The sequence below is a fragment of the Aphis gossypii genome, chromosome 2 (genome assembly GCF_020184175.1).
Source record: "Aphis gossypii isolate Hap1 chromosome 2, ASM2018417v2, whole genome shotgun sequence".
NCBI lineage: Eukaryota > Metazoa > Arthropoda > Insecta > Hemiptera > Aphididae > Aphis > Aphis gossypii.
In genome coordinates, this window is record NC_065531.1 from 211,594 (window position 1) to 235,388 (window position 23,795).

At 29.5% G+C, this 23,795-nt stretch overlaps 1 protein-coding gene across 7 annotated transcripts in view; it reads left to right on the top strand.

Moving 5' to 3' along the window:
- Positions 1 to 23,795, top strand: part of LOC114132770 (uncharacterized) — a 98,288-nt gene that overhangs the window by 68,644 nt on the left and 5,849 nt on the right. For 6 of the 7 annotated variants that reach the window (XM_027998338.2, XM_050199217.1, XM_027998336.2 and 3 more), the window contains 7 exons: positions 319 to 536; positions 1,594 to 1,749; positions 4,718 to 4,952; positions 5,151 to 5,366; positions 15,402 to 15,675; positions 18,469 to 18,960; positions 22,195 to 22,929. In XM_027998338.2, the coding sequence (XP_027854139.1) occupies positions 319 to 536; positions 1,594 to 1,749; positions 4,718 to 4,952; positions 5,151 to 5,366; positions 15,402 to 15,675; positions 18,469 to 18,960; positions 22,195 to 22,923 (2,320 nt within the window). In that variant the 3' untranslated portion in view covers positions 22,924 to 22,929. The remainder of the gene's footprint in view (positions 1 to 318; positions 537 to 1,593; positions 1,750 to 4,717; positions 4,953 to 5,150; positions 5,367 to 15,401; positions 15,676 to 18,468; positions 18,961 to 22,194; positions 22,930 to 23,795) is intronic. The other variant, XM_027998339.2, reaches the window with a different exon arrangement.

Here is a 23,795-nt window from a genome sequence, read left to right on the forward strand (position 1 = left end):
GACGAATGTCATCACTTCGCCTCAAAGTCTCCAAACGGTGTCACATATTATGATAGGGTACCTTAATTTATGAAAAATATACCCTTTAAAAGAGTGGATCTAACACTAATATTTGTTAAGTTGTGGAAAATTTTATTTTATTTTTTAAACAAAATTAAACCTACCGCATATTTGTTGATACATCTTCAAAGATTTTCAACTTGTTTTTCAATGTTTAACTTACATAATTAAAACAGAAATTTGCAAATCATTTTTATTAAATCAAAAAAAAAAAAAAAAATGTAAAAAATTAACGTACCATATTTAAATTGATTAAAGGAGCTATTGTGATAGGACATTTAAAGAATGTCGACTACAAACGTGTTATGTCCAAAGTCCAGCGTATCCAGGAGTGTATCCAAGAAATCTCAAGTGCAATTATTGGTTGAACACTAAAAATCCGTTTATCCGTCTATACATACAAAACGAAGAATTTAATGTGGACGGTCAACGTTGTGAAAATATAATCACATGCCCCATGAGACCGATCACTTCAGGTAACCATACAATAATATGGGTTTTATCATATCTATGTATCATGTATGTATTGTAATATTGTTTATTATATAATATATTTTCTGGAAAAAAAAATGAATGATAAAAGTTATTGTACTTCCAGAAAAACGATTTTGAATGAATTCGACCCTAAGAAAACTGACTTAGATTTAGTAAAATATCTTTACAATAATAACTTACTAATATACTATTTCATTTATTAATCTAAGATGTATTTTTAAATATTTCACATTAGAAAAATTTCAAATTTAATTTATGTAGAACCCACTTGTTTTACAAATTTGACCCAGATAGTTTTATGAAAAATAAATAATAAAAAGTGTGAATATATTAAATGTCATACGATAGATAAAAAATTAATAGTTAACAATCCACTGAGTGTAAAAACTACCGTAAAAATAGCACTTTTTTATAGGTACTTATCATTAAAAATTAATATGTGTAATGTGTATTGTATATTATGTATATAAATTATAATATTTGTAAACCATCACATTTGCTATTTATTTTGATTAACGTTTAACATTAATCTTTATCTTTATAATCTGTTCCAACATTTGAAGGGTCATTTATGATTATTGTACAGTGTATAGTACACCTTAAAAATGGAATTCATTCAGTTTATTTAAATACATACTTCATCTGTCTAAAAAACAAAAAGTTGGAATTAAAATTAAATTCAATATAAAAAAATATGCATTTTAAAATTATTAATAGAATGATCATAGGTATTTCACTTTAATGATATTAATTATATACATTTGAAATAATAGTTTCATTTCTAAAGCAAAAATTAATAACCTATTACCTAGGTATAGATATTGTATAATATTCGACGCACAGTGAAGATAAAATAAATAATATAATTGAATGCAAATATTTTTTATGGTATACAATGATTGGTGGTATATTGAATACCAACAGTATTTTAATAAATTATTTGTTATTAACAATTCTTTAATATTTTTAATTTTAACAAATAAACTTATATTGACTGTATGATAGTATTAATTATTAAACAATTAAAATATATTAAAGGAGCTGAGTATTGCCCATATGATTACATAAAAATCTATGATGGTAAAAACGCATCTAGCCCAGAGATTGGAACTTTTTGTGGAATGGGAAAATTTCCCCACTCAATTGTTGGCACAAGTGAAGATTTATTTGTGGAGTTTGTTACATCAGCTGCAGGTAGGTACAGTCTAATTTATACTTTTATAATCTATATCAAATCTTAAAAATTATAATTAAAATATTTAAAATGGTTAAATTAGTAAGATTTTTTATACAGTAAATAAATAGGTATTTTATGTACAGTGCTAGACAGTATCTTTGATATAAAAGTATCTAAGTATCTTAGGTAAAATGTATATCTAATATCTTGTATCTCGATACAATTATATGAAATATCGATTATTTACTATCTCTATACTCTAAACTCTAAATGTAATACCTAGTATCTATATTCTATAGTATCGCGATACTGATTTTTGAGTATTTTGCCCATTCCTGGTTATGCGTAATATGTATATACTATATTTACTGTATCGGTTCAGTTTTTATATGGCTATACTTGTAGTCAAGACGTATCTATGTCTGAAATAAGAGTCTACTCGTAGTTTCCTAGTTTACAAGCTCTATGTGATTATTTTGGTAAATTATAGATAATTTTTAGATCTTAATATCATAGTAAATATATATAATAAAATAATAATTATTTATAATTTCTACCTCAAACACATAACATTTTTAAATTGATAATTAAACATAGATGTTATATAGGTAGTTACCAAAACATTTTTTTCTGTATATTTAAAGAGGACATATATGGTATGAATTAATTGGAAGAAAAGAAATGATTCACTAAAATAAACGAAAAATCCCATCACTACACTGCACGAACTAAGATATACTTAGTTATATATATCTTAGTTCGTGCTACACTGCATAAAGAAATAACCTATATAATAATATATTTATCATTACATTACATCGTAATGTAAACATAATATGTTCTTTGAAATACCTATATACACAATCGTATTTTACTGTAATTATATAAGTCTTAAAATATCTTTCAGCGTATTATAGTATTATTATATACAGACTAACTTTTTAATAATATTATATACTTATTACCTATAATTAATAGTAAATATTAGTTTGCGTATTGTTAATATGGCTTAAAGTTTATTTATAAGTCATAAAACTATTCAGCAAAATATTATTCTCCATCTAATCGTTTATTTTACGTCTCCTCACTTTTATAATTCATGAATTACGATTATTTAAATTTAATTAAGTGTGAGGAGAAACAAATAGGTATGTATAATTATATAGTATGTAGTAACCAGTAGGTATATTAATATAATAATATATTTTCATTTTAAAACTTTAGATTAAATGGCAATAATTTAATAACCTATAATGCGTTATTCAGACATTTTTAGAATTGTACACATAAATAGTAAGAATAATGGATAAGTATGTTAATATAGTATGTTATGTATCAAGTAGACCTAGGTTGGTTTAATTGAAATATTAAAATCCTTTAACATTTTTATTTCAGTGAAGGTAATTATAGTTATTAAAAAGTTATTATTTTTAAAAGCTTAAAACAAACCATACCTATATTTAATAACAAATAATTTATTTTTATTTTTATTTTATTTTATAATACAACACAGGCTTACGCCCAATTAACAATAAAACAATTTAGTACAATTGATAGATTATATACAAAAAAATTAAAAATGACTTAGTGAGAAGAAAGGGTCTAGATTAGCTAAATGCGTGCAGCGACGTGATGGTTCATTTTGACCTAAGTTAGTAGAAGAGGGGGCAAGTGAAAAGGAGCAGGATGGCGAGAGGTTTGGACTGGAACATTGAACGAGACTTTGGATAGTAAGCACAGTGAGTCAATTTTCCCCTGCAATAATTTAGCCAAAAAGGTGAGATTTGCTGCTTGCTTATGGTTTGCTAAAGTTTCTAGTTTAAAGGGACTTAAGGACTGGCGTATAGTCGTGATTTGGACATTCAATTTTTAAAGTGTTGCCAACATAGTTCAGAAATTTTCGTTGAACTCCTTCGAGCATGACTGAATTACAAGCTGTTTGAAGTTCCCAGATGACAGCCATATTCTAAAATAGGTCTAACTAGAGAGCAATAAAGTGCTTTCAAAGAGGATACTAATTTAAATTCGGCAGCTATCAGCTTGATAAAACCGAGGGTTTTGAGAAGTTTACAGCAGATCTGTTCTATATGCAAGCTAGGATTCAGTTTGGGATCAAAGACAAAATCTAAATCATTAACAGATTTGTCGAGTGGAACCAAAGAAGAGCCACTTACAGTGTAATTGAATCTAATAGGAGAACTCTTACGCGTAAAGATCATTGAATGGCGTTTAGAGGTATTAAACTGTAGACCTAACTTAGTAGCCCAGAAAACTAAATTATTCAAATCATTCTGAAGTATTAAACAATTGGCCAACGAGTTAACTTGATAGAATAATTGTATGTCATCCGCAAACGCTAAGAAGTGTACCTGCAAGAGGGATAGGTGCCTACCTTGGGGAACGCCCGAAGACATGGGAAGGACAGTAAAACAGACACCATGAATTTTTACCCACTGCTTTTTATTATTAATGTAGGAACGAAACCAAGAAAGAAGTGGCTAACCAAAGCCGGTTTCTTTAAGAAAATGCTCATAAGGGACAAGTGATCAACACGATCAAAAGCTTTCGCAAAATCAGTGTAAATGACGTCGATTTGGGAATGGGCGTTAAAGGCTTTAAATATATGATTTCAAAAGACCGCATTACATATAGACGTAGATCGACCTGGCCGGAACCCATGCTGCTAATCCATGATAATAGAATTGACAATTGGCTGAATTTTATTGAGTGCAATAGATTCGAAGAATTCCTAAGAAATTGTATTATTGTTTTATATTATGGATAGTTCAATTGATATATAATCATTATAATTTACAAAAATTTTCGAAATTACACCTATTAATAACTAATAAATATGTATTTGTTTTTCTAGATACTCTTGTTGAGTTAATACTTTTATGTTACGTGTATAGTGTATACTCGTAATAATAATATAAGTGCGAATGAATACTTGCTCTTAATTATTTAATTTATTATTTAATACAGGCCCGCTTTTAAATACTGGTTTCCATTTTAATGTTGGGAATATGCCCGGTCACATGCAGACTGCCGGTGAAAAAAATGGTTCTTGCGATTGGATATTATCGAGCGAACATTTGAGCAGAGATCACCATACCGAAGGAATATTCATGTCAATTGCTCACTGGTATCCTCCACACACATCTTGCACTTATCATTTACTAGGACTGCCAAATCAAGTAGTTCGAGTTTATTTTCCCAGGTATGTCGACTCGCTCTAAACATTATTTATAAAATAATTTGATCTTCAATGACAATTAATTAGTAATTACCTATTATATAATAAAAATAATAATTATTATTATTGAAACCTATGTTTTCCTTACATACTTAATATTATTTTTTTAAATAGTGATTAATTGTGCAGAAATTATCTAAAAAATACTTAACGGTATTCTAGCTTCCGAGTAAATGGGATAGAGAGCCCAGTGACGAGCGACTGGACTGGAGATTGCGGGGAAAGCTTAACACTCTACGATGCCGCCGAACCGGATGACACGAGAATCATAAAAACATTTTGTGATACATTTTCTAAGCCAGCTGAAAAACACGATTTCGTATCGACTGGAAATTCAATGTTCATCCGATTCGAAAGCAAAACCGGTAGTTATTCGGGGTAAGAATAATAATTATTATTATAGCCTGTAAGTATATGTAAACCTATAATATTTTATTCTATACTTAGATACTTAAATGATAATTAATTTGTGTAGAAAGATACATAATATATCCATAAATATTATTAATATTTCTAATCGGGCGATGAGCTTATTAGACACAATAGGTTACCTGTTGTTAAATATATTATAATTATTAGTACTCTAAAATTGGACTATACAGCAATAGTCCTAGTGCACCGTCTTGAGTAGTGACACTATTTTTAATTGTGTAATATATCACGCGTAAAATCATCATAATTATACAATTAAAATATATTTTAAAAAAGAGTGTGAGTACCAACTCTAAGGATGCTTTCCATATATATATATATATATATATAAATCCTAATCAGGGCCTACAATCTAAAGGAAGTGTAGAGTTGATTTAAGTAGGCATACTTAACCTAACCTTTACTGAGATTGGTTTTATGTTAGCAGTGTAATCAGTGTATAGTATTAGTATAGTATTAGATTCAACTATTCAAATCAAATGTAATACAAACAATTTAGGAAGACTAAAGAGTGTACTAAATTTTCAGTTTCCAACAATATTTTAATAAGACACAATTAACTATAATTCTACCATATAATACAATAACTTTTATAATTTATACTTTACTAAATATATATACAGAGTGTTTCAAAAGTCTTTCTCCGACTACGAACTGATATAGTTCGGTAACGGTTTATCGCAGGTTAGTGACCAATGTAATAATGGAAAGGTTAGATAACCAAGTTTATTTTAATTTATCTAGATTATATGGCGATGGGCTGGGCGTAATGTATGCTGGGGCCATACTAGAAAGGTTGCTGATCATATCTGATGTCACGCCATTAACAGCATCTTTGATTCTGGTTTTAAGCTCTTCCAAGTTTTTAGGTAATTATGGTACATAATACACTTTCTCTTTTACATAGCCCCATAAAAAAAAATAACTACACACTGTAAGGTCAGGGATGAATCGCCAAATCGTCGTTTCCTTTACTCCCAATCTACCGCCATTACGGTGCCAAATTTATTGGCCGTAGCTATTTTCCTCCAAGAACAAGATACCGTTTTGGAGGAAAATGGACTCACCCAATTTATCAACTACAGTACGGCCAGCGAAAAATGAGCCGTGATAGGTTAGGTTAGTGCTTCGGGTGACCGAATTTTGTCAGGGCTACTAAAACTTTTTGTCACCGCTCGCTTTTCACTCGCCGTACCACTCCGTACTCCGCCATGTTTCAAACGGAGAACCCCTGGTTACGCTAAAATTCACCACTAGTAACACGACGGTCACGGCACATTTTTCGCTGGCCGTACTGTAGATAACTTAAAATAAACTTGGTTATCCAATCTTTCCATTAATAAATTGGTCATTAACCTACAATAAATCGTTTCTGAACTATATCAGTTTGTAATTGGATGAAGACTTTTAAAACACCCTATACTTTGATACCTATTTTTTAATATAGACTAGTATGTTATTTACTTGAATAGAAATCTTATAAAATCTTAACACAAACAATAGTATCTATGATTTACTAGTATAATAACTATATAGAATATAGATATCTTTGTATATAAATGAAGGGTGGAATCAACGTACAGCCAAAACTACTGAACCGATTTATTTAAAATTTTCAGTAAATGTATTTATTACTATATATAGACGCACTAAGAAAAGATTTTTTGAAAATTGCATTTTAAAGGGTAAATAGAGCATAAAATAGAGACATTTTGAGATTTACGATGGAAATTTTTGTTTATAGATGGTTATTATTAGTTTCAATAATAAACATCTGTCTGTCCTCTGTGTTTGTTTGCTGCCATGAAAACATCATGACTAACCATCTATAAACAAAAATTTTCCATCGTAAATTTCAAAATGTCTGTTTGAGCACCTTCCTGGTGGGCCTATACTTATCAACTTAGCCTATCTTCTGCCCAAAGGTCTAAATATATCTCTGTACCAAATTTCGTCGCAATTGGTCTAGTCATTAAGGAATGCATAAAGGACAAACAAATAAACACAAACAATTTAACACACAGCTTGAGACATATAAGAAATGGGATTTTCAAAGGGCTATGACGTGCACGGGTTCAGTTTGTTAGATAATAAATAAATAATTTTAGTATGAATAATTGTGAATATGATCTGACGGTACCCACTTTGGCCAGATGCCCGTTTCTACCAAAGCAAATTTAATCATTAGAAAATTAAGCTGGCAATGGTTTTTAAACAATACAATATATCATTATTTTTTACTAAAATTTTTGTAAAAAATCATAGTAAAATACAAATTTTTATTTTTGAAATTTATACACGTGCTTTTTACAAATTCATACCTAGTTATTTTATCAGATCTATATGAAAGTATACGTTTTTTGTTATATCTTGACTTTTCTTCATTTGTATTATTTATTATCAAATGTCTTTTATTATCATTAGAAATTAGAATTTCAACGCGTCTACGCTATTCATTTTTATATATACTTTTCTATTTGGATTTCATTGCGTATAATATTCAACTAACTTTGACTGGTGGAGAATTAGAATAAACGTTTTTATTAACGCATTTGATGTTAATTGAAAGTTCGCCGAATTGCATGCCCATAAAGTTGAATTAAAAACACTGTCCTATGAAACTGTAATGATATGCTCGATTTTACATATCATGATTTTTGTAAAGTCGTTATTTTTATTTAATAAAATAAATAACGGTCGAGTTGTCGCACGCATGTAATATACTCTAAAAAAACCCAATAAATCAAGTCACTGATGATTGGAACGATTCCTATTATCTAATCACGTACAGGACACTGTACGGGATTATAACGGTACGGTGCAACACATGCGATTTCTTTCATGTGCCGCCGGAGACAGGGGATGGTCCGGTCAAGGTCGCTTTCACCAGGGAGAAAGACAATTTTCTTTGGGAACACCGACACCTTTGATCGGGCCGCCGATGACTCTGGCGGGCCTGACCTAATTCGTCTCCTCTCATCAGTGCATGAGCACCCTCCATAGCGAGAAGTGCATGAGCACATCCAAAACACATAAGTGCACGAGCACCACTCAACCAGACAAGTGCAGGAGCACAGCATACTTACACACGACCACTCAAAAGACACTGCCTACAACAACTTTACTGTTTCCTTTTTCTAAAAACGAAATTTGCTGAAGTGTTTAGTTATTTCTTTTTGAGTGCTATAAAAATTAATAAATTCTATCCTTGTCACGTCGACTGCAATCAAAGACAGCTGCGGATAAGGTAAGGTGCATGCGCATCCATATTTAAATAATAATAGTATTATAGAGTTTACTTGATCGTTCTCGAAGCATGACCTCGAGAACCCTCCGACCATCAGGAGGAAGGTGATTCCGTAAATTTAAAGTGATAAAACATAGGCTAAAATAATCGACAAATCTCTAATAACTTATAAATATATTTGAGGCGATCATTCAAGGCTTGTGTCCTTGTGGTTGCCGATATAATTTATTTAAACTACTTCATTTAAAACAAAACAATTACTTTCATAAAAATAATTATATTTTTAATTCCTTTATTTTCCTTGTTATTTATTTTTGCGTTATTACGAAACTGTTACATTAATATAGAAACTCCTTCATAATAATCTACTATCATGTTATTAATTCTATAGCGAGATAAAGTGCGCATATTAGTTGCCTCCTGAAGTCAAAAAGGTCAATCATCTTTATACGAATTGACTCCCAAATTTACACGAGTTATCTTCCGATGAAACCTAAATTTTACCATAAACAATAAGGAACAGAGGCAGATAACTTAGATATAAAGGTAGATAGTCTTACTTTCGGAAGAGTAGATCAATTCATATACCTAAGAGTAAACATGAACAGTGCAAATGTTAGGCATGATGGAATAAGAGATAGATTGGCAAATGCTAACAAGTGCTTATTTTTTAGTTTTTTTTTTTAAATTACTTAAATCAAAAAATATTTACGCCGCGATAGTAAATAGTAATGCGAAAGCAGTCCCCGCGGTGTCGTCGATTCCAAACCGAAAAAAAAATCAAAAAATCTATCTTATGAATCAAAGAAAATCCTATACACCAGTTACATTAGGCTGATCCTAAAATATATGTGATACATGGTCAACCGCGAAAGCGTAATCACCTTTGAAAGAAATTTTTAAGAAAAATGTATTGCCCTATAAAACAGAGAAACAGAACAATTTGAAAAATACATAATAACCATAGGCGCAAATAGCCTAATTTTATTTGGAGGGACTAAAGCCCCCCCCCCATATTCCATAATAATAATAAAAATATATATGCTTAGTACCACAGAATTTAAAAATTACTATCTACTAATTACTAAATTATAGACTGGTGGGACTTTGCTAACTAAGTCCCCCCCTTTTTCACGCCAATTTTAATAACGAATTACAAGAGGGATACAGAAGACCAAATATTCTTTCATATACGAGAAGCATAAGACTTGAACGGTTAAAACATGTATCATGTATGGAGGACGGATGGCCGAATTATTAAACAAGCACTTGTGGCTGAAATGAGAGGTAAAAGACCTGTGGACAGGCCCAGGATATGATGGAGGGACTCTGTCGTGAAGAATCTAAAATTAATTCAAGAAATGCTTCAGGCGGACATGGTGTACAATAGAAAATAATAGAATACATTTGTGATGACAGCATTGGACCTCAACGGTCCCTTAAGCTGTATATAATGATGATTATGATGAAACAAAAAGGTTTGAGTACCTACGTATAGTTTCCTTCCTCCTAATGGGCAGGTAATAAATTTCTAATTAGTTCCAAACATTTTCAAATATCATGTAGATATTAAAATAAGTTTGTAATTTTTAAGTCATAATTTTTTTTATAACTATTTAATGTTTGATACGATTTTACATATACTACTAAGAATTAAGATAATATACTTTTTTATGTAATGATAAGATATACAGTAGTTGCCGTTTATTATTATCACAGTTAAAGTTATCAACCATTTATTATAATTGACAAGTTTAAGTACAGGCCACATGTACCTATACTTATACTTACATAAATATTAAGTAAATTATGTCGGTTATTTGTACAATATACCATACAGTGTAAAGGGTGTCACCGGTTTCTGCCAAAAATTACCTTTCCGTTTTCCGCCAATACCTTTTTCCGCCAAATTAGAAAAAACGTCATTCCTTTTTCCGCCAATTATAAATGATAGAATTTCAAAGTTTAGGAACCCTTACGTAAAGATTTAATAATTGCATACTATAGAGTTAAAAAATAATAATATTTTTTCCAGTTATTACTTATTATATATTACTAATATTAGTAATGATATTAGTGTACCGACAAAATAAGTATTAAAAAATATAGATATAAGATATAAGATAGATATACATAGGATATACATATAATATAGATATAAGTATTAAAAAAAATGATATTTATATTTGCATTGTCTTGATGACAATATGTCACTATGTCAGCGCTTGATTAATTGGCCGAAACTTGAAATTGAAATCACATTGTAAAAAACTGAAATATAGTTGAAATAAAATTAAATATATATATAATATAAGTATATAATATTTTAAATATTTTATTCGAACCTTATTTAGCATAATGATTTGATATCAGTTTTACGAATTCATATCTACTGATTTCATCTCGTTGGTATTTTGAAATTAATTCTTCATTTCGTTTACGTTTATCATTCATATTTTTTCTTGGTGTTTTACATTCATTAATACTCTTTAAAGTAACATAAACATTAGTTTGAATATTTTCTATAAGTACAGTAATCCATGGTATTATATGTGGTGTTCATTTATAAAAATGATCTTTAAATACAGCGTGAAATGACTCACACGCGTTCGTCGTCCTAGTTAAACTTGCCGATAACGAAGCCCACAGTGATGGAGGGTAAGAACAATCGTCTCCTATGTAATTATTAACTAAGTAGTCAGAGTATTTTTTTAATAGTTCATTAACGTTTCGATTAATCGTCATTTTTAGGACGATCACTCATAAAATCATATGAAAAACAATCTGATACTTCCTGCGCATCAAGAAACAAAAGACCAAATGTGTGTCGTAACCATTTGCCGATTTCGGAATTTTTTTCTTTATATTCCATTGATAAACCAAGAGATTGTATTTTCTTCCACCAAGAATTAGTCAAATGAAATCTACAACCAATTATATTACTTTCTGGCCAAACTTCAGTAGCTGCATTTATAATAGCTTTTTCGTAATCAATAGTCACATTTGCAGGTGAAAAAATCAAATTCATATCTTTGCATTTTTCACAAATAGAACGAAGTGCAAAAATATAGGAAGATGTTAGTTTATTTGGTAATAAGCAAAATATGAGTGGAACATAGTGGCCGTTTTGAAATCCATGAATAGTAAACATTTGCATAAAAAAGCGAGTACAATAATCAAATGTCCCGTTCATATAAACAGTATCTACCGAAGTCAAAAATTTTAAATTTGTGGAACACGAAAAAATAATAATATTTTCTTTTTCATTATTTAATAGTAGAAAATTTTCTTTTTGTTTTGTTTCAATATTTAAAACATTTAAAGCTTGGTGTACCTCAGAAATGGATTTTGGATTTGCTGGGAGGGTTTTGCGTCTCTTTTCATACATATTTTTTCTTATTCTATTAATGTCGTTTACTGTTATTTCTTTGTCACACTCATTATGTACTATTTCTTGTAAAATGATTTTTTTTGGTCTTGTACTTACGTCTTCTATCGCTTTCCTTTTGCACGAGGTATTAACAATTTGCCGATTTATGGTATTTTCATTAACAGCTTCGTGATGGTGTTCATTTTCCGTGTACAATACTTCATTATCGAAATTTTTTTTTGTATATACTTTTGCATCACATACTTTGTTAATGCATCTCCAACGAATTTTATTTACTCCTTCATATACCTTACTAAATTTAAAATTATCAATCACAATTTGTGGTTTTTCGCGTTTACTCGTAATTAATTGTGCAGACATTACTGTAGCTAAAACTTAAAACACATCACTAGTCACTACTCAGTACTCAATACCGTAATATTTCTAACAAATCGAACCAACTATTGCAGCATGATATCAGATGACAGATTAGATAATATTATCTATATCTATGAAATAATATTTTCTGCGTAGATAAAGACGCATACAGGTATAAAATTTTAAAACCCACCATATAAGATGTTATATACCATAATATAGACTATTATATCTCAAAATAAACCATAGGTTTATCGTTATGAGTATTATGATACGTAAGGGTTCCTAAACTTTGAAATTCTATAATTTATAATTGGCGGAAAAAGGAATGACGTTTTTTCTAATTTGGCGGAAAAAAGGTATTGGCGGAAAACGGAAAGGTAATTTTTGGCGGAAACCAGTGACACCCAGTGTAAATGTATAACCTAATAACCTAACATTACCTATCAATTTGAGGTCATAAAATCAACATTATGTCCAAATTAAATAAAAGTATTAAATATACACAATCAAGGTTTTAGTCAAATGGTTCATAATTAAGATAAAAACAAATAAACCTAGAGAAATTGACAATGAAGAGATTGGCTCGAGCCAAAAACGAATACTGAAAAACCTCCAAGTTCTTCTGAGATGAAGAAGGCCCTACGAGTATTGCAAAGAAGAGTGTAAAATCATTTGTAAAATGTTGAACTATATTACAAATAGAAACATTTTATCAATGGTCTTTTAACAGCACAATAACAGACATAATTCAAAAAAGTTCTAAGTAATTGACAGTAGTTAATATGTACATTTTAAGTTTTTTCAAACAATTTTGAATTTATTAAAGCTACATATTTTAAATAGTAATGAATTAAATAATATTTTTTTATAATTATGTATGTATTAATTTGATTCAACATAACACTATTTATTTTTTTTTAGTTTAACATAATATGTTTTATTATTTTTTCAAATTTCGTTAAGCGGTATTAAGTGGTTTATGTTATCAATGTTGTCCCTTGCCAAAGTTATTACATTAAGCGGAGACTACTGCAATTCAAATTAGACGTTAGCTAGACTTTTATTATTTATAAATAATATACGCTATCGTAAGTGATCGAGTTAGGTTAGGTTAGGTTACCTAACCATCGCATTTAGTTGATTTTCAACACTCGTTCTCGTTTTACGATTTTATTTTTACAAATTATTAATCTATTTTAAATGTTTTAACTAGTGTTTAGAATAGATAAATGCAATATACGAAACATAATTACCATAAATATCAAATGTTTTAAAATAATTTAAGGTTTTTAATTTAGTTTTTGGAAGAAGTTAAAATTCAATAAAAAACGGTAGAACTGTATAGCAAAAATATGCAAAGCTTTTTTAAAAGTAAATGAAATAATAAAATAATATTGAACGAAAGGAAGTTGAATCATAATAATCATATACTATTATCTGAACAAATTCTTTATATACAAGAAATTAGTAACTCTTTAAAAATCGAAAAGCATTAACTGAATCATTATTAGGTGAAAAGCCTTCATAGTTATTACACGCAGAATTAAGACAATATAAAATAGATATTTATATAACTACTGATGTATTGTACCTATAAAAAATTTAGTACTAGCTCGTAATACAATTTTTCCAAAATTACTTGAAACGAGAAATTTAGTTCATAATATTTTGGACGAGATGGATGTTACTTAAGAAAATAAACAATTTTTATTACACATCAACGATTTAGAAAACAGAATTGTTTTATTTTTTACTAAAACAATTTTGAGATTTCTCATAAAAATCTATACTTAATATGTAGATAGAACATTTCAATATTGCACCAAATATTGTAGTCAATTGCTTACTATTCATTGACTAATAAATAATTATTAATTATTTGTATTAACACTATATTTATAAAAAAGAAAAACGGTCACTACAAATAATATATAGTATATAAAAATACAACTGAAAACGTATTTACACAATCACATTACAATGAAATTAAGAAACCAGAAAATTCAAAATTCTTAATATATTAATTACAACAGGCCTAAAAATTACTTGAGGGTCTATTGGGATAATATTGTTACTATAAGAAATAAAATAATTGTAAATGGGGATTAGAGAATTATGGACAAAATGTAAGCAAAAATATGAATGAAGTCGCAGATATCTTCTTCAAAATAGCGAGTACAAAGGAGAGAGTCATTTAAGGAAAGGAAAAAAATATATGAGCAGGAAGTAAATTGTGCCCTAATCTGAGTCTCGAAAAACGAACAATATAATAATTATTATGGGCTATTTATGAAACCACGGAGGGAATGGGAGTGCAGGAGTTATCAGTGACATAATTACGGGGAGAATTTGGGTGTCATATCCGGGTATCCTCCTTGAACTTTTTTTTTTTTTAAAAAAAAAAGACTAGTTAATTACATTTATTTACTGATATTATTGTGTATTATGGAATATTTTGTAATTATTTGTTTCCATGTCACATGCGTAAATACATTGATTGCACTGAAAGGAGATGCTTATGACAAATACAATTTTTTTTTTTTTGGGGGGGGTTATAGGTAAAATGTAAAATATTTCACCCCCCCCCCCCTACAAACATGACCAAATTACGCCACCGGGAGTTATAGATGTATACCAAGTAGCAAAGTCAAGTGAACTTAATTTCAAAACGACTAAAATGGCTTTGGTCAAAACAGTTAGGTTAGGTTTGGTTAGGTCAACGGGAAAGGTTGATTTTGAGCGAAACAGGCCACGCCCAAACCGATTGTATCCATAACATAATAATGTACCGGTTATTTTAATGAACAAAAGGACACAATGGGTATATTAAATATTCTAAACATGATTAGAAATCTAAAATATTCAACTGTTTATTATTTAGCAAATGGCAATCACATAAAAAAGAGGTACTAACCTTACAATATTAATCAAAGTAATTTTTAAGTAAATAAAATAATACATAAGAGGTGTAATTCGTTTTTAGGTCATCGTTGTATTATTGGGCTCACTATGACTTTTTCAACAATACGAAATTTGGTACTGCTATACCAGATACAGTGTGTGATGAAGAATTCGTTAGTTGGAAACCTTCTTCGGGATATTTCAGATCACCAGTGAACACATTGGTCTACAAACGACAAGGGACGGTTACAGATCCTGATGCAAAATCTCAACCAATAATTTGTCATTATAAATTTATGACAGATGTGCGATTATTCGCCCGCATTGTATTGAAAATTGAGTCTATTAAATTCAAGGTTAGAATTATTTTCATTAAACAAACGAAATATTATCATTTTAATTGTATATAATAATATGTTCTATAATTACAAAATTATAGGTTCAAAAGTGCTAAAAAATCAAAATGCGATTTATTTTAACTAACGCTTAACACCTTTTTTTAATAATTAATATTTATAATTTATAATATTAATTAATATTTTATTTCAATATTTAAAACTTGATTCTTGGTAATAGGTATTAAATATACCGTATTTTCTAATTCTTGAGATTTGGGATATGGATGAGTAGCAAATTTGAAACACTTGTATCTAAATATTTAGTACATCATTTAAGTTTAAAAGAAAAAAATTGTATAGGTACATATTATTACAATTTTTGAATAGTTATACATATTTTGAAGGTTATTCATACATAATTGAATATTTGATAATACAATAAATAATTATACATACCTGCAGTATTTAAGTTTTTTTAGTGTAAATGTATGTAACTACATATTTCATTGTATTATAGATTTATAGTGCATAACTAAATTTCAAGCCTTACAAGTTAACTATAATGGCAAGTATTTAAAATTTTTAGTTTTTTTGTGAAAATTTGGAGATGGACTATATTATTAAGAGAGTGACCCAAAATATACAGTAAAATGTACCTATGAGTTTTTGGTGATTTGAAGGTGTGAACTTATATTTCAGAGATTCATAATATTCTGATAAATAAATCGATCTTTTTTCGATAGAATACAAAATAGTAAGTTAAAATTTTGTGCGCTTTTATTATCTATTGAATGTTTTCATCAAACAATATTTTAGATTTTGATAAGAAAAAATAATGTATTGATCTGACAAGTTAAGTAATGTTGTATAGGTTTTGATTCTAGAAGTGCTTAAAATTACCTCTTGAGGAAATATGTGGAAGTAAAAATGCCATTTCAACTTTAAAGAGTAGTTTTTTAGTATAGCTGATCATTAGATCTTATTAATACTTTATTGGGGGAGGTTTTCAAAAGTAAAAAGTTCAAAAGAAAAAAATTTAATTCTTACATAAAACTAATATTTGATGAAAGCAATTTAACCTTAGATACTTGACATTTTCATCTAATGTTTATATTACCAATATTTTCTATATATTATAAAATGCTCAAAACATTTTAACTAGCCTTACCTTTTTAAGCCAAATATATATAAACATTGCTCATTTTCAATTTATTTTTGTTTTTCTTCTATACGCATATCAATAAATTATTTTACTGGATCAAAAATATTGAAAATTCCTTATAAGATGAGATATAAGTTGTTTATAAAAAATATCCAAAATATAAGCGTTTAATGTTAGAATTTTTACATACGTATATATAAAAAAATAAATATTTCAAATGCTTATAAATAGTTTTATCTAAAGTTTAAATGTTTACAAAATCAAAAATTTACTCGTAAAATAACGATTTACTATCAAACAATATTAGATTTTTTCATAGTTAAAAATTAGTAACCGTAAAAACTCGAAATATATACCAATTGTTTAAATTGGCATTTTCTGTACATCATTTAATTTTGAGGTATTCAGATTATTAAAACATAAACCACCTTTTTCACCACATACTAGATAGTAGTAAATATATCCTAGGATGACAAATCATCTCTGTTCAGAATCGTTTTTCGTATACAACGATAACTATCAAGTATCATTGCATTCAAATTTAACAAATCCATTATAGTGACCTACTCTATGTCCGAGATCCACTCGATACCTTCTGTTAAATTATTATCAGAGCGTTACCCACTCGAGTACTAATTTGACTATACCATTTAAAATTGTTCTATTTGTTTTTGTTTTTTTTATGTATTAAAACTTTTTGAACCGTCAAAACTGATTATAGACTAGCCTTTTTACAGTTTACCTCTTTCATGCACGAGGTTTTGAGTATTTTCTAACTCCTGTTGCACAAACATATACATTTTTATAATTTTTTTTTTTCGTTACTGTTTTGTATTTAGAAATGTATCCAAACATAGATTTTAGAATATATACTTAGAATAGCTAATTAAAACCAAAATCAAAATAAACTATATTATATTTGTAAACCAGTGAAATAATAATCAAACAAATAGACCGATTCAATAAAGAGAAAACTAAACATTATAGGTTTTAAGAATTAAATATTTAAAAATAATAATTTGAAAAAATTAATTAAATTATATTTAATAATGTTAGCCTTCTAAGAATTTATATGCATTAGCTATATATAATGGAAAATATATTAAATATCTTTAATTAACCTAACAGATGACTGAAAATAGAAAAAAAATAGATTATAAGTGATATGCTATTTGTCCCACCGTGTCGGATGGGTTATGTTTTGATGGGATTACGGGGATACACGATAACCGTGCTGGAATAAGGTATATCACACTTAACAGAGTTGTGTCAAATTATTTTTCATGCTTATGTCTTGGACTTGACGTTTCCTGTAGAGTGTATAAATGGTTAATAATTTTATCTCTCAGTTCATTATAAACAATATTATACGTAATAATATTTAAAATAACATATAACGTAAACTAACGATGAGTAGATAATTTACACAACGAACAATTTATTATTCGATTTTCGTATACTATAATGCATTGAAAATAAAGACAGAATACAACAATTTATTTGTATGTTTGACATAAACCTTTCATTAACATTTTAAGAATACTATTATTACTATTATACTATTAAGTATATAACTTTTTGGAGTAGGTATGCTTATAAAACGATTTCATTGGTTTCAATTCATTTGATTTTATAACGTGTGTTTACAGGACCACAATTATAAGACACCCATTGAAAAAGATAACGACTGCTGGTACAGTGAACGTGACAAGTTACTGATATGGGAACCAGAGGAGATCGATGCAGGTTTTGGTCTAAATCGGACAATTATCAATCAATCGAACACCAACAACGGTCTTTGTTTGTTCAACAATGTAAATAAAACGAGAACGACGTCCAACCCGTATACCAGTGAAATAAAATTTGTCTCGTCGGGAAACTCGTTGAACGTCGAATTGAATCTAAACCCACTGCATGCGGCCCTTAGCTATTTCAAGTACGACGTGCCGTTATTTGAAGCCAGATACGAGTTCGTGCACGGTCCTCTATGTGGCCCTTCTATCATACAGCCGGTCGACGAGGGCGAGCTTATATTTCCACGGTTTGACGCCATGGGATTTGTAGAGCCACCGAAAACGCTCGAATGTATTTGGGAAATACGGGTTCGCGAAGACCGGGATTTATGGTTACATTTTAACCAGGTAAGTCGTAAGAAGCTAACTATTATCGTAATGCTCAATAGAATCAATAGATAGGTGGTACCTTTAGCCAATAATAATAGTGCCTTCTACTTACCTAAAAGTCGTCGTTATTGGAGTAAACGCTATGTTAGAGGCCGAGAATTTATATATATTATAGGAACCTTAATCTCTCAAGTTTATATTATACATATATATATAACTATATAAGTTCGTTGTGGTAAACGGTGAACAGTTAGGATCTAAAAACCAAATATTATTACATAATATATAATAATAATATTGATATTATGTTGTATTTACATAAGTTAGACATTATAAAAGATATTACAAAAACTGGTAAATTTATATGAATTATTTGAAATACATTTTTAACAATTATTAAACTAGAAATATAGATAGAAAATATGAATCTTTTCTTGGGGGTAACCAAAATCATATTAAAACGTATAATTTTTTTTAAATGCCTAGAAATATTATTATTTAAAAGACCTAAAGATCTAAAATAAATATCTTGAACAAACAAATATATTTTGTATACTAAGTATAATTAAAAACAAAAAATATGATTTATAAAGAATTTAATAATAACAATTTATTTCTGAAAAAATTTAAAAATTGTTGACTTATTTTATATAATAGAGAAATAATTTTTGACCTATCATCGGCGACACAATTAATCAAAAGTATAATTTTCTCATTAACTACTAAATTAACTCTTTGAATTTGTAGCTACTAATAAGCAATAGTTGAATTGAACAATAAATTGGTAAGTAATATACATAAAAATCTGATTCAAATTTCATAAAAAAAAAACCGTAGTATGGATAATAGTATAGATGACTATTGATTATTTATTATTAGTTACATAAAAAAACCGGTACAACTACAAGTTAGTAAGTTAATCTCAATACATAAAAAACCCCTCTGTAAAATTTGAGTACTATTTAAATAACAAATCACGATGGGATAAAAAATAGAAAAGATCACTTTTTACAGAATAATGGATGGAATTATTGGAGCTATAATAGATCTAGCTAGGCGGCAGGGGCACTAACAATATTAAGCCACTTTGATGAAATAAATTGGCATACATTACTTCAAAGATTCAGAAAATAGTCCAGTGCTGGTGCTAATTTTTAGAATCTTTCTCGGAAGTGATATAGGTCCTAGAAAAACCCAAATTCAGCAGAATTTGCGTTATATACAAGGTGTTTCAAAAGTCTTCATCCGATACGAACTGATATAGTTCAACAACGATTTATCGCAGGTTAATGACCAATGTACTAATGGAAAAGTTAGAAAACCAAGTTTATTTTAATAAGTTATCTATTTGGTAAATTTGGCACCGTAATGGCAGTGGATTGGTCGTAAATTTATTCTGGGGCTATACTAGAAAGGTTGCTGTTCATATCTGGTGTCACGGCATTAACAGAATCTTTGATTCTGATTTTAAGCTCTTCCACGTTTTTAAGTAATTATGGTACATACACTTTCTCTTTTACGTGGCCCCATAAAAAAAATTAGCCACTGTGAGGTCGGGGAAACGTGATGCCCAAGAATAAATCACCAAATCGTCGTTTCCTTTACGCTCAATCCATCGCTATTCCGGTACAAAATTTATTGACCGTAGTCATTTTCCTCCAAAAACGAGGTACCCTTTTCCTCCAATAAAAAAAGGTCAACATTTTAATTTTTTTTTTTGGGGGGGGGGGGGGGGGATGGACAGTTGAGGAAATTGGTATGTCGTTTTTGAAGGAAAATAGATCCGCCCAATTTATCAACCAGATAACTTAAAATAAATTTGATTATCTAATTTTCCCATTAAGAGGAGTCAGCGCACTATTTGTTTTCTCTCTCTGGCCCACGCGCAACATAGACAAAATGCAATTCTGCAAAATCATTTTTTCTATGATTTTAAGTAATCTTAGAGTAAAAACACCTATTACAAAAAAGACAGAGAATAATATTTTTGAGGGAATAACCTATCGATTTGTCAAAATATGGTCTCAAAACAATTTAAACATCGTTTAAATTTACAACATTATATCGTTTATTTTGAAAGTCAAATAACAATAAAATATAAAATAAATATGTCATTCCCTCAAAAACATTATTATCTATCTTTTTTGTAATAGGTGTTTTTACTCTAAGATTACTTAAAATCATAGAAAAAATGATTCTGTGTAAATGCATTTTGTCTATGTTGCGTGTGGGCCAGAGAGAGAAAACAAATAGTGCTCTGACATCCTCTTAATACATTGGTCATTAACCTGCGATAAACCGTTGCCGAGCTATATCAGTTCGTTATCGGATGAAGATTTTTGAAACACCCTGTATAATATAAATTATAATATTATGTGCGAATATTCTTAGTACGAGTAAATTATATTTTTTGCCAAATGACTAATAAGTGCTTAAAAATTTGTCTCCCTAAATTGTAGTCGATTGAATAAGTTTCTTAAGGGATAAAACCACCTTTTATGTAAATATAAAGTACTTCATTTTACAGTGTTCATACGAAGAAGAAAATAAGTCATCAGCATTGTTGTGTTATATCTCCCGCACTCAGAGCGTAGTAACATGTTTTCATTAAAAGTGTACCTTCTCCTTTCCATTAATACCCGTTTCCACAAAATAAGATACAGACTAAGTTTCAATCAAAAAAATGTTCATACCATTAAAAACCGTAATACAGTAAAGTTTGTTTATTTAAAACACCATGTATAATACCTATATAAAATTTAAAAAAACAATATATTAAAAATGTTAGTAAAATCATTTTTTTTTTTTTTAACAATAATTATATAATAATTCTGTATCGGTACTAATGTTGTGAGTTTGTCGGATACCTATATACTCGTTATATTAATATATTATTTATTTAAATTTCAGGCACGATTTTATGAAAAATATATTAATATAAATATAAATATAATTATTATTTTGAAAATCCGACTTCTAACATCTAAGTATTAAAAAATAAGTAATAATAGTTATACCAAATATTATTAAAGTTTTAAAATATAACAATAGTAAAAAGGTAAAAAAAACAACATATTTTACTGTATAATAGTATAGCATAGGATAATTCATTACCTTTTTGAAATGTTTTCATAACATGACAAATACTGACCTAATATATGCATATATATATAAGTACTATATATCTATAAAGGTATATACGTATTATGAGCATGATAAAATATTATATTACTATTATACTGTAACGCACAGGTGAACTTTGTGACAGATGACTGTCAAGATGGCCGGCTCGAAGTGTATTTACCTTCTAGGTCAGTAGATTACCCGTTCATGTCGGCGTGTGGACACAACGCCACGGCGCTCAAAAACCTACCACTGCTGACTTCCAAGGACGTCGAAGAAGTCGTCGACAAGTCGTCAACAACGGCCAACTCAGCGTCTCAGCGGCGGCGACGGCAGCGGCGTTATGTGCACGTCCGATTCGTGGGCAACGCTTACCCGCACAAGGCGCAGTTTAAGATAGCGTGGTCTGAACTGAGCCACTTGCCGCGGAACCCAGACGGAACACCACGTGCCGCAAGGCGGACGTCTGAGGCCGACAATGAATGTGCCTTTTTGTGCCCGGGTGACGAGCGACTGTGCTTACCAGCCCGGGCCGTGTGCAACGGCGTGGTAAACTGTCCCGGTGTCCCCAACGACGAGTCGCCGTCTACGTGTAACCGGTGGGACCATGGATCGGTCGGGTCTGTCGACACCGGTGTTGGTGACGACCCCGGTGCCCTAGCGGCCATTGCGCTGTTTGCCGCTGTCACTGCGGCCATAGTTGTCTTCAGCGCATCGCTGTTCGCGGCCAGCACTTACTGTCGCCGCCACCGCCGCCAATTACTCCGAAGTGACAGACCCGAGGCGTCCGGTCGTCGTGCAATGGCCTTGAGTGACAGGTCAACTGATCGTATTTATTCTACGGTAACCTTACAATAATAAAAGGTATATTATCGTAACTATCTAAGCGTACTTATCGCTGGTTTATTAATTTCCGGGATGGGGTATAGGTTACCAGTAACTTAAGAACTTTAAGTTTAAAACCACTCTTTTCAAAGAAAAATTTTGTAAATACAGTAACTATACTACTGCAGGTAAATGGATCAGCAGAATAAATATAGACTCACTTAATAGCTTGACGTCGTAATGTTTGTATACTAAGTGTTGAATTTATAAAATCAGCCCTTGCATCCTGTAAAGACTAGTAAGTTTTTCCCCGACCGATAAACTTGAGCAATTTTGATGTCTTTAGTCTTTACTGCCGCCAAAAACATAATTTAAGTAATAACATAAATTTTTAACATCAGTATAGACTAGAAAGTATAGATGATGGTGACACGTAAAAAAATCCGTATGATTATTATTTATGTAAAATTACATAATAATATAATAATAAATAAAAAATATCAGCCTTAAGTACATTATATTATTATTTATTATTTAGTATTATACAACTAATACACAACCATTAAAAATATTATCAAAACTCATTTGTTAAAAAGAGGATTAGAACAAACCATCAAAAAAAAAAAAAAATTTCAAAATATTCAAAATAAACTAAAACATATATGATGGTTCTATTGGTCATAGAAACATAAATAACTTTTTACTTGCAATAAATAATATGATACGAGTATACGACATTTAAAATAGTCATAATATACTATATTTTCTGAATTATTTTATAAGAATGACCAAATTATTATTATATTACCATAACAAAATATATTATCTTATAATATAACACTCTAATTAATTTTTAGATTCTGAACAAAGTAATGAATGTATTGATTAAACAATGATGTGTGTGT